Source organism: Olea europaea, chromosome 10 (genome assembly GCF_002742605.1).
Source record: "Olea europaea var. sylvestris chromosome 10, O_europaea_v1, whole genome shotgun sequence".
In the NCBI taxonomy this organism is placed as follows: domain Eukaryota; kingdom Viridiplantae; phylum Streptophyta; class Magnoliopsida; order Lamiales; family Oleaceae; genus Olea; species Olea europaea.
The window spans coordinates 29,539,165-29,551,334 of record NC_036246.1 but is presented as its reverse complement, the minus strand read 5'-3'; the positions used below and the strand labels follow the sequence as shown (position 1 = coordinate 29,551,334).

The following is a 12,170-nucleotide window of genomic DNA, read 5'->3' as shown; positions in this document are numbered from 1 at the left end:
AAGGGCTGAAGATGTATACGTAAATTCGTAGATGTGTTTCCAGAAGATCTATCTGGTATTCTACCCGATAGACAAGTAGAATTCACCATAGACCTAATTCCCGGGGCGGCACCAGTATCTAAGGTCCCATACCGAATGGCCCCAAAGGAACTATAAGAATTAAAGAAATAGTTGCAAGAACTCCTAGATATGTCCTTCATACGACCAAGCGTATCTCCATGGGATGCGCCGGTGTTGTTTGTAAAGAAGAAAGATGGAAGCATGAGGATGTGCATCGATTATAGGGAGATAAATCGATTAACCATCAAGAATAAGTACCCACTCTCGAGGATCGAGGATCTGTTGATCAACTGAAAGGAGCTACCAAGATCGACTTACGATCGGGATACCATCAACTGAAAGTAGAGACAAAGGATATACCTAAGACAGCTTTTAGAACTCGATATGGACACTACGAGTTTACGGTGATGCCGTTTGGGCTAACCAATGCACCTGCAGTGTTCATGGACCTGATGAATCGAGTGTTTCAGCAATACTTGGATAAGTTTGTCATAGTCTTCATCGATGACATTCTGATATATTCCAAGAGTAAGGAGCAACATGAAGAGTACTTGAGAATAGCCTTAGAGGTATTACGCAAGGAGAAGCTGTATGCGAAATTCAAGAAGTACGAATTTTGGCTTGAACAAGTTGAATTTCTTGGACATGTAGTTACTGCCCAAGGGATTGAAGTAGATCCAGCAAAAGTAGAAGCAGTAACCAACTGAAAAACATCAACAAATGCTGGTGAAGTACGAAGTTTTCTAGGATTGGCTGGATATTATAGGAGATTCATAGAAAGATTCTCCAAAATAACTGGACCAATAACGCAGCTTACAAGGAAGGGAGTAAAATTCTAATGGACGGAAAAATGCGAACAAAGTTTCCAAGAACTTAAGCAGAAGTTGATATCAGCACCTGTATTAACAATACTTGAAGGTACGGAAGGGTTTGTTATATACAGCAACGCATCCAAGCGAGGATTGGGATGTGTACTAATGCAGAATGGAAAAGTGATAGCCTATGCTTCAAGACAATTGAAGAAACATGAGCAGAACTACCCGACGCATAATTTAGAACTTGTAGCGGTAGTATACGCTTTGAAGATATGGTGACACTACTTGTATGAACGGAAGTATGATATCTACACAGATCACAAAAGTCTCAAGTATTTCTTCACACAGAAGGAATTGAATATGCGACAAAGACGATGGTTGGAATTGGTAAACGCTTACGACTACACTATTCACTACCATCTGGGTAAGGCTAATGTTGTGGCCGACACTCTAAGTAAAAAATCAATGGGACAATTGACGTCACTACCCACCTCTCAAGTGGAGTTAGTCAAGGATTTGGAAAAGTTGCAGATCGAAGTGGTTATCACACCAGGACAAGTCACTACTCGTCTAGCAGCTTTAATAATTCGACCTACTCTTAGAGATCGAATTATAGAAGCACAAAATAAAGACTTATTTTTGCAGAAAATTAAGAATGAAGTTGGTACCGATAAGAAAAAGAACTTTGGAATAACTTAGGATCAAGCCCTGATATTTAGAGGAAGAATTTGCGTGCCTAAAGATGAAGCCTTGAGAAACGAGATATTAAAAGAAGCTCATTCCACCCCGTACACCGCACATCCCGGTGGTACGAAAATGTATCGAGATTTTCGAGATATATTTTGGTGGAGAAATATGAAAAGAAGTATAGGGTTGTACGTGCAGAAGTGCATGGTATGTCAACAGGTTAAGGCAAAACACCACAAACCAGCTGAATTGTTAAATCCACTAGATATACATGAATGGAAATGGAAAAATATTACGATAGATTTTGTGGTTGGATTCCCGAAGTCAGCAAGAGGAAATAATGCTAGATGGGTAGTAGTGGATCGACTAACGAAGTCAGCTCATTTTCTTCCAAATGAAAATGACATTCAGTTTAGACCAATTGGCACAGTTGTACATTAAAGAGGTTATGAGATTACACGGTGTACTTGTATCCATTGTGTCTGACAAAGACCCAAGGTTCACGTCCAAATTTTGAAAAAGTCTACAAGGAGCTATGGGAACGAAGCTGAACTTTAGTACAACATATCACCCTCAGTCTGATGGTCAGTCTGAAAGGACCATCCAAACTTTGGAAGACATGCTGAGAACATGTGTTTTAGATTTAGGAGGTAATTAGGAGTCATACTTACCTCTAGTAGAGTTCGCTTATAATAATAGTTTTCAAGCAACTATTGGAATGGCACCATATGAAGCTCTCTATGGTAGAAGATGTAGATCCCCTGTTCATTGGGATGAAGTCGGAGAGAAGAGAGTTTTAGGACCAGAAATAGTTGAAAGGACGGTCGAGGTAATCGATAAGATCCGTGCAAGAATAAAGGCAGCACAGGATCGACAAAAGAGCTATGCAGATACAAGGAGGAAGGATTTAGAATTCCAAGTTGGGGATAAAATGTTTCTGAAAGTAGCACCGATGAAAGGTGTACTTAGATTTGGAAAGAAAGGCAAGCTACGACCCGGGTATATCAGACCTTTCGAGATACTTGATAGAGTCGAAAATGTGGCTTACCGACTAGCTTTGCCACCTGAATTATCGACAGTGCACAATGTGTTCCATATATCGATGATAAAGAAATATGTACATGATCCTAATCATGTAGTGAGTTATCAAACCTTGGAGGTACAGAAAGATTTGTCGTACGAGAAACTACCGATCAATATATTGGATTGAAAAGTGAATAAACTAAGGAATAAAGAGATCCAACTGGTTAAGATACAATGGAATCATCACGACGTAGAAGAAGCCACTTGGGAAAAAGAAGAAGAAGTCAAAGACAAGTATCCAACACTATTCACCCAATCAGAAGGTAAATTTCGAGGACGAAATTTTAATTAAGGTGTGGGGGATGTAGAAGCCCAAATAATTCTAGACACCTTAATGGCACTAAGACATGAATATTGGATGACCAAAGTATACTTCAGATTTTTTGTCTCATTTGAAACCCATTTTCGACATAGGAAACATTCGATTTGGAAAATGATATCTAAATAAAAGTTGTAGCTTTTTGAGTTAGCTTTCCAACGCACTTTGAATTACCTCAATCGGATATCATGAGAAGAAGTTATGATAGAAACACTGAAAGCTGTGCAGTGTCAACCGGACTACAACCGGTCGACCGAAACTGCCTGAAATGAAAATTCTCGTTTTTCTCTAGAATTTAAATATTTATTTTCATCAATTATTTTCTCAAAGGGCCACCCATGTTTTTGGCAATAAAAATCCCACTAAATTGAAGCATTTAATCTCAAACTTAAATGGCACCCATGTTTTCTATCTTAAATGAAATTTGACCCTTTATTTGCTTTAAGTTATAGAATATTTACCTATAAATAGAGACCTCATTTCACTCATTTTTTCTCACACCAAAAGTAAGAGCTTTTACATAGAAAAAGAGAGGGAGGAAAACCATTTTTCCTAGAAGTTTAAGAAGTGTTTTCAAACATCAATTCTCAATGATTTTCAAACATCCAAGGAGTGCATTTCTTTCAACGTCCAAGTTTCATCGAAATTTTCAATCCAAGTTTTCAAAGTTTCAAAAGAATCAATCAAGGTAGGTAGAGGTGCAAAGTGTTAATTCGTATTAAGTTATAAGTTTCGATTCATGTTAATGTTTGTATGTCAAATGGTACTCCTGCACGGCATAACCCTCTATATTAATGGTTGTATGTCAAATGGTACTCCGGTACCGCATACCCCTCTATGTTGAAGAAATATTCGTATGTCAAATGGTGCTCTTAGGTACGGCATACCCCTTCATGTCAAATGGTGCCTCCGGGTACGGCATGTATGAAAAGTTATAAAATTAATGTTTTGAAATGTATAGCTTGATCACGAATGCACCTATGACACCTATTGAGTTTTTCAACTCACGGGTTTAATCCTATCTCTACAGATTGAAGGAATTCTACCTCGGGTATGGATGGAGGAGAAGATGGAGAGTGATGCAACGAGCCCATGGAAATCCGGTGAATAAGTGATTTGGATTTATTTTTATGAAATGTTTTCCAACGTTATTTCTTTAAAGTTTTGAATAACGCAGAATGCGAGAACAAGTTATGTTTTTTTTCAAATAAATTACATTTTGTTATTTTGAAAAATGATTCAGTGTTTTTGTTTAAAGTATTTGAAGTATTGTTATTTAAATTATTATTCGAAAATATAAGCTTCCGCTAAAACGTATACACTTGTTACTAAACCACGGGTTAAGCTAAGTAAAGTAAGTAGCGTTTCGGTCCACAAGGGGTCGGGACGTTACATCACCTGTTGTGATTTTCAGTAGTGGCAGCGTAATAGATCTTCTTTGCGATGGTTTTTCATGCCTGGTTAATGAGGTTGCTGTGGTGGTGGGATGTTAACGGTGGTGGTGAATCCGCTGAGGGTGAGGTGTTGGTTTTGATGCTGCTTATGGTGGTTTGGGACGGTTTTGACTTTGAGGCAATGGTTTTGTTGGATATGGTGGTGACTGATTTTTGTTGGTGGCAGTGGCAGTGGATATGACGATTGGGGCGATTTTTGTTGAATCTGGTGGTGGTGGTTTGGTTATGGTGCTGGCGTCTGTGGTGATGTTGTTAGGTTATATTGATGGTGGTGTGGTATGGCGCAGTGCGGTGCCAATGGTTTCGTCACTTGTATTACATTTGTTTCTGGTGAGGTGGTGTACGTTTCGTTTCCGATGTTGGGAATGGTGGTGAATGACCAAATCTATTTTCATTGTGATTGCCTGTGACCAGATTTGTGTTAACTGTGACTGTATGTGACTCGGCTATATATAGTCACAAATTAGACTAACATGGTCACAGACAATCACACCGAAAACAAATTTGGTGGTGAACACATAATGTCACAGTTCATACGTTACGGGTCACAATTCGCAATTAAGGTCACAGGTTTGAGTTCACAAGTCACAGTCATTTCATATAAGTCACAAATCAGTATAAACGGGTAACAGATCAATATTAACAGGTCACATGTCGTTTTATAGAAGTCACAGATTAGATTTATAGGCCACATTTTATATTACGAGTCATAAGTAACAAATCACAAGTTGAAAATCATATTTTATATGTCACAATGTACACAGGTCACAGGTTATTGCTAAGAAAAAAATTGTGAATTTAATATATTTAATTACAAAAATATTTTTTGATTAATTATTTCATAACTAAATTTGATTTTTGAAATTTCGAACTTTTTTCATAATTTTGAAATTGGTCATATGCATATTCATCTCACCTGATTAGGTCACATATTCAATAAAATCGATCGCAGATAACAATGCGCACAGGTCACAGATTTAATGCAACTGGTCATAGGTCAATGGCCAATGAGTGGTCACCGAAATAGTCGTCGGAACGAGATAAGTCACTGGAGCGATCATCAGGAAGTCGTCGGAATTGTCGCCGGAAGTCAGCTGAGCCATCATCGGAGTCGTTGCCGGAAGCTGCCGAAGCCGTCGCCGGAGAAGCTGCCGGAGCTGTCGTCCAAAGTTGTCGGAGGTGAGGTGGGATGAAGAGAGAATGAGAATGGTTTAATGTGATGGGTGGATGGGTTGAAGGTGAGATATAATAAGTAAATTAATTATATTATATAATAATTAAATATTTAATTATCACCTTATTTTTGAAATATTTTTAGAAGTTTGTTAGTTTTGAAATGTGATTTTTAAATGAAGGACTTATGTGGTCTTCCCTTAAAATAAAGAGCATGTTATGTAGAAGCCCAAGAAATAAAATGAAATTAGGCTATTATGTTGTGATGGGCTAGCACCACGAACTTATCTCATTCAAGAAACAAGTTGTGGAAGCTCAAACCATTTAAGATTTTGAAAGTCCGAGCCATAAATTAATTAAAAGCACAATAATTTAAAAGATTAAGTTTAAGTAAATTTGATAACAAAGATTTAATGAATAATTGGGTTGGTCATCTACATGGTTTTTTATATAGGCAATCTAGGTTCGAATCATCATGTAGATATTTTTATAAAACTTTTTATGAGTTTTTTTTTAGGCTTAAAAAACTCTTCAAATTCTTAGTTAAAGACTCAATTTAACAAACTTATTGATAATATAACTCCCCCCATTTAGTTTTATTAAAAAGAAAGGTTAAAAGAAGTGGAAGGTCACTTTTTCATTACACCCCTACTCAAATCCGAATTTCATATTATTTTCTCTCAAAAAGAAGCATATTTCATGTTAATTTAAGACTAAGGGAATAACAAGGGTGAGAAGAAGAAAGGCTTCTTACACATTTTGTTCTTTGATATCCAAGAAAATTCAAGGTAGGTAGGGTGCAAGTGTTTATTTCGTTTCAAATTATGATTTTCGATAAATGTTTGAATGAAATGGTACTTCCGGGTAGGGTGCTTCGACACTACAACAGTTTGAATGATCATTCTTTGGCTCTACATGTCATGATAATTCTATAATAATTGAATTTTGCTGGAAATCCATCTACGTGCGATGGTATGAATTTATAGTCCGAAATTTTTAATTTGACAATGAAATGCACCGATAATATCTATTGAGTTTCAAACTCATGGGTTAATTTCTTTTCTACATGTTGAATGAATTTTTCCTTGGGGCGTGGATGATGGTAAAGGATGATGCGACATGCCATGGAGAAACCGGTGATTTAATATCTTGAAATGTTTACGTTTTCTTTAAATTAGATTACTATGGATGTCGTGTATGAATCTATTCTACGAACATTCTTTATAAATAAATTATGTTTGAAAGTAAATATGTGCCACATGAATAAATTTACAAATCATTGTTTACAAAAAACAGTGGGGGCCCATTCCTCACTATTCAGCCCAATTGCCTCACTGGTGACGCAATTGTCCTCATTTATTTCAATCAAGGACAGAAAAAAAAAAAAAAAAAGGTTAGCAAAAGAGCCACAGACATTTTTTAAAAAAAAAAAAAAAAAAAAGGTTAGCAATTTAAAGTTTGCTGTCTCTTTTAAAAAAAAAAATCAGATTCTGCCTCGTTTTTTAAAATTCATAATTTCTTCGTTACTTGGAATTTCTAGATAAAACCAATTGAATTTGAAGTCTCATGGATTAGCTACTGAATAAATTTGAAATCATTTGGTTTCGATATTTTTGAAATTTTATATGTTATTTTAAGTGAACTGCACCGATTTACATTTCAACTGAGTCGCTGCTGAGGTTGGAAAAATATTGTATTACCTTATATGATGTCGTTGGAAGCTAATTTTTGACTATGTCATTTTATAAGGATTTCCTACTTTACATTAAAATTTGATGAAATTTTGAGGTCGATAGCTATGCAAACAAATTTATTTTGACAATTACCGTTTGAGACAAAAACTAAAACAGCAACATTACTTTTTAAGTTTTGTCAAAAATTTCACGTCAATAGTCGTTACATGCATGAAATCCATTCTAAAAACATTTTTTAAATTGTTTTCTTTTTTTATTGAATTATAGTTTTAAAAAATTACGACTAAAGTACAGTTAATCTCGTGACGTTTCGATCCGTGCGGGTCGAGACGTTACAGCATGGTGTCAGAGCACAAGTTTAATCGATTCTGTAGACTTAATGTATTTTATTTATAAAATGAGAAAAATGAAATATTTAAGGCACTCCATGGCATCTCGCATCCATCAGTCGACTTCATCCTACGGCTCAGGTATATTTAGCTAAGCAAAGTTAAAATCTTTCTTATACAAAATGTTATGATTCTATAGTTATGTTTTCCATGTTTCGCTATGTTTTACATTTTTCTTTATATATACCTTACATGTAAAGGTAAATGTAGTCTAAAAAAAATGAGTCATTCAAAAGACATTTATTTAGCTAAAGCTTAAAGTTATGGGTCGCAAATGGCAAAGGAAAGTCAAAAATTCAAAGGAAAGGAACCATATTAGTCAATAGGAGATAAATATCCAAGCTTACCTAGATTTTGAGGCTGACGAATTTGTAGACCTTGACAATCACATACGAAACATGTACCAACATTGGGTAAACGCAAAAAATGAGGATTAGTGACTGACAAGAAATAGGTAATTTACTAGAAACTCTTGCACCTTATGAGAAACAAATCGTGAAGCTTATACGAGAAAATATGTTATCCAAAAATTTTGGAAAGTGTCCTTAAAGAACTTGACTTTGAGGTTTTTGCCAATGCATGTATCTGTAATTGGGAGACTAAGATCGGTGATGTTATCTCCCATATGAGACCCGAATAGGTAGTGATCTAAGATTATGAACTCGTACTTTCAGTTGTGACCAATACTAGCAAAGAAGAAGAGGAAAACCCAGAGGAGGACCTAGAAGAAGACTACGAGTAAAATGAGTGGAGAGTACTCGTTTATTAAAGAATTAATTATTAAATTTTTCGAAGGCATAAACCCCTACCTTCGATGGAGCATCTGGTCCACTAGTAGTTGAGGAATTGTTAGAACAAAGTTTTTGACTCATAGACTACATTGATGCCCAAAAGGTCCAATGTATGGAGTTTACGTTTATCGCTGATGCAAGTCACTGGTGGGATTTGATGTTTCGAACTAAGACCCCAGAGCAACAATTGACGTTAACTTGGAAACAATTCAAGGAGGAAGTGATGGACAAGTATTTTCCTTAGTCTCTAAGGAATTTCAAGGAAAACGAATTCCTTCAACTCGAGCAGAGTAATATGTCCCTGACTGATTATGAGTGAAAATTTAACCAACTCTCAAGGTATGCTCCACACCTGGTGGACACGAAAATTAAGAAGACTCGAAGGTTTGAGCAAGGGCTAAACTCGAATCTAAGCATGATTCTTATGTTACATCGTTTCACATCATACCATGAGATGCTGGAATGAGCTCACGCTGTTTAGTATCAGAAGGCAAATGCAGAGCAACACCATCAATTGTACAACCAGCAGGACAAATGACGGGTTGTAAAGAGAAAATGGAATGGTCAAGACAAAGGAAAAGGCAAATGGCAAAATAAGAAGGGTAATACTGGACCTAGTGTTAGTAAGGGCATAGTTGCTGCAGTAGCACCATGTCCTAAGTGTGGTAAGCCTCATCGTGGGAAATGCTTGTATAGAAAGAATGCTTGTTTTCGGTGTGGTAAATCAGGACATATTGCTAAGGATTGTCCCACATTTGCTCAGAAGAAGGATGATAACAATGATTATAACAAGAAGGGGAAATCACGAGTTTTTACAATGACCCAGAAGGATGCAGAGGAAAACTCAAATGTGATAGCAGGTACATTATTAATATATGATACACCTGCTTATGTATTGTTTGATGCAAGAGTTACTCATTTTTTTATATCAACATCTTTCATCGCTAAATCAAGTATTAATTGTGATAAATCAAAGAGTACACTAGAAGTTAGCATTCCCTCAGGTAGAACATTGAACACAAATCAGTTCGCTAGGTCGGTGAATCTTAAAATTGAGGGAAAAACATTTGAAGCAAATTTGTATGTGATAAAGATGAAAGACTTTGATATGATTTTGGGCATGGATTGGTTAGGATATAATTATGCAACCATTCGTTGTAGAGAAAGAGAAGTGTCTTTTTACAAACCAAGAGATGAACAATTTTCTTTCCCCGGAATAAAGACCCAACCCCATCTCTAACTAGTATCGGCCTTAAAGCTGAGAAAATGTCAAGAAAGGAAATATCTCAAGGATTTCCAGTTAATATCTCAGGAGAAAAACTGGCAACGATAAAGATTGAGGATGTACTAGTGGTACAAGAATTTATAGATTTGTTTCCAGAAGATCTACCTGGTATTCCACTAGATAGACCAGTGGAATTCACAGTAGATTTAGTTCCCGAAGTAGCGCTAGTATCTAAAACTCCATACATAATGGTCCCAAAAGAACTTCAGGAGTTAAAAATTCAGTTACAAGAACTGTTAGACAATTGGCTTTATTCGACCAAGTGTATCGTCATGGGGCGCACCGATATTGTTTGTAAAGAAGAAAGATGGAAGTATGCGGATGGGTATCGACTATCGGGAGTTGAACCATTTGATTGTCAAGACTAGGTATCCTCTCCCGAGAATCGAGGATTTGTTTAATCAATTGAAAGGAGCTAAGGTATTTTCCAAGATCGATTTACGATCTGGATATCATCAATTGAAGGTTAAGGAAAGTGATATACCTAAGACAGTTTCCAGAACTCGTTATGGACATTAGAGTTCACGGTTATGCCATTTGGATTGACAAATGCTCCGGCAGTGTTTATGGATCTAATGAATAGAGTATTTTATCAGTATTTGGATAAATTTTTTTATAGTCTTCATTGATGACATTGTAATTTACTCCAAGAGTAAAGATCAATATGAAGAACATCTTAGAATAGCATTAGAAACATTGCGTAAGGAAAAATTATACGCCAAATTCAAAAAGTGTGAATTTTGGATTGAACGAGTTGGATTCCTCGGTCATGTAGTTACTGCCCAAGGAATTGAAGTAGATCCGATAAAGGTAGAAGTGGTAACTAATTGGAAGACACTGACTAATGCTAGTGAAGTTCGAAGTTTTCTTGGATTGGCTGGATATTATCGGAGATTTATAGAAGGATTCTTCAAAATATATGGACCAATGACACAATTGACAAGGAAAGGAGTAAAGTTTCAATGAACAGATAAATGTGAGCAAAGCTTCCAAGAGCTAAAACAATGATTGATTACAGCACCTATATTAACAATACCTGATGATTTGTTATATATAGTGATGCATCCAAACACGATTTGGGATGTGTACTGATGCAGCATGGAAAAGTAATTGCCTATGCGTCAAGACAATTGAAGCAACATGAGCGGAACTACCCGACGCATGATCTAGAACTTGTAGCGATGGTTCATGGATTAAAAATATGGCTCCATTACTTATATGGAGGGAAGTGTGATATTTACAATGATCATAAGAGTCTCAAATATTTTTTTACATAGAAGGAATTGACTATGAGACAGAGACGATGGTTGGAGCTAGTAAATGATTATTATTGTACTATTCATTACCATCTTGGTAACGCTAATGTTGTTGCTGATGCTCTAAGCAGAAAGTCGATGGAACAGTTGGCATCATTACCTACTATTTCGATGGAGTTGATCAAAGACTTGAAAAATTTGCGAATCGAAATGATTACCACACCAGAACAAGTCACCGCTTATTTAGCAACTTTGATTGTTTGAACCACTCTTAGAGATTGGATCATAGAAGCACATGATAAATATCTATTTCTGCAAAAGATCAAGAACGTGATTTATACTAACAAGAGAAAGGATTTCGAAATAGCTTCTGATCAGCAGTAATGCTCAAAGGAAGAATTTGTGAACATAAGGATGAAGTTTTGGGGAAAGAGATATTGGAGGAAGCTCATTCCACCTCGTACACCGCACATCCTGGTGGTACGAAAATGTATCGAGACCTTCGAAATACATTTTGGTGGAGGAACATGAAAGGAAGTATAGGCTCATTTGTGGGAAAATGCATAGTGTGTCAACAAGTTAAAGTAGAACATCAAAGACCAGCAGGGTTATTAAATCCATTGGACATACCTGAATGGAAGTGGGAAAATATCGCAATAGACTTTGTGGTAGGATTTCCAAAATCATCAAGAGGACACAATGCTATATGGGCAATAGTGGATCGTCTAACAAAGTCGGCTCATTTTCTTCCTGTAAAAATGACGTTTAGTCTAGATCAATTGACACAGTTGTACATTAGAGAGATTGTAAGATTGCATGATGTTCTTGTGTCCATTGTGTCTGATAGAGATCCGGAATTTACGTCAAAGTTTTGGAAGAGCTTACAAGAAGCTATGGGAACGAAATTGAATTTCCATACGGCGTATCACCCTCAATCTGATAGTCAATCTGAAAGGACCATTCAAACTTTAGAAGATATGCTAAGGGCATATGTTCAGAATCTAGGAGGTAGTTGGAAATCGTATATACCTTTAGTGAAAATTGCATATAGTAATAGTTTCAAAACAACTATTGGAATGGCACCGTATGAAACTCTCTATGGTAGAAGGTGTAGATCACCTACTCATTGGGATAAAGCTGGAGAAAAGAAAGTTTTGGGACCAG

The 12,170-nt window shown here is 36.4% G+C and overlaps 1 protein-coding gene across 1 annotated transcript; it reads left to right on the top strand.

The window, feature by feature from the left end:
- The first annotated feature begins 8,927 nt into the window (after nucleotides 1–8,927).
- Nucleotides 8,928–10,118, top strand: LOC111400503. The gene is made up of 3 exons (XM_023027916.1): nucleotides 8,928–9,006; nucleotides 9,194–9,593; nucleotides 9,710–10,118. Exons 1-3 carry the CDS (start codon nucleotides 8,928–8,930, stop codon nucleotides 10,116–10,118), a joined length of 888 nt encoding a protein of 295 aa, XP_022883684.1.
- The last annotated feature ends 2,052 nt before the right edge of the window (nucleotides 10,119–12,170 follow it).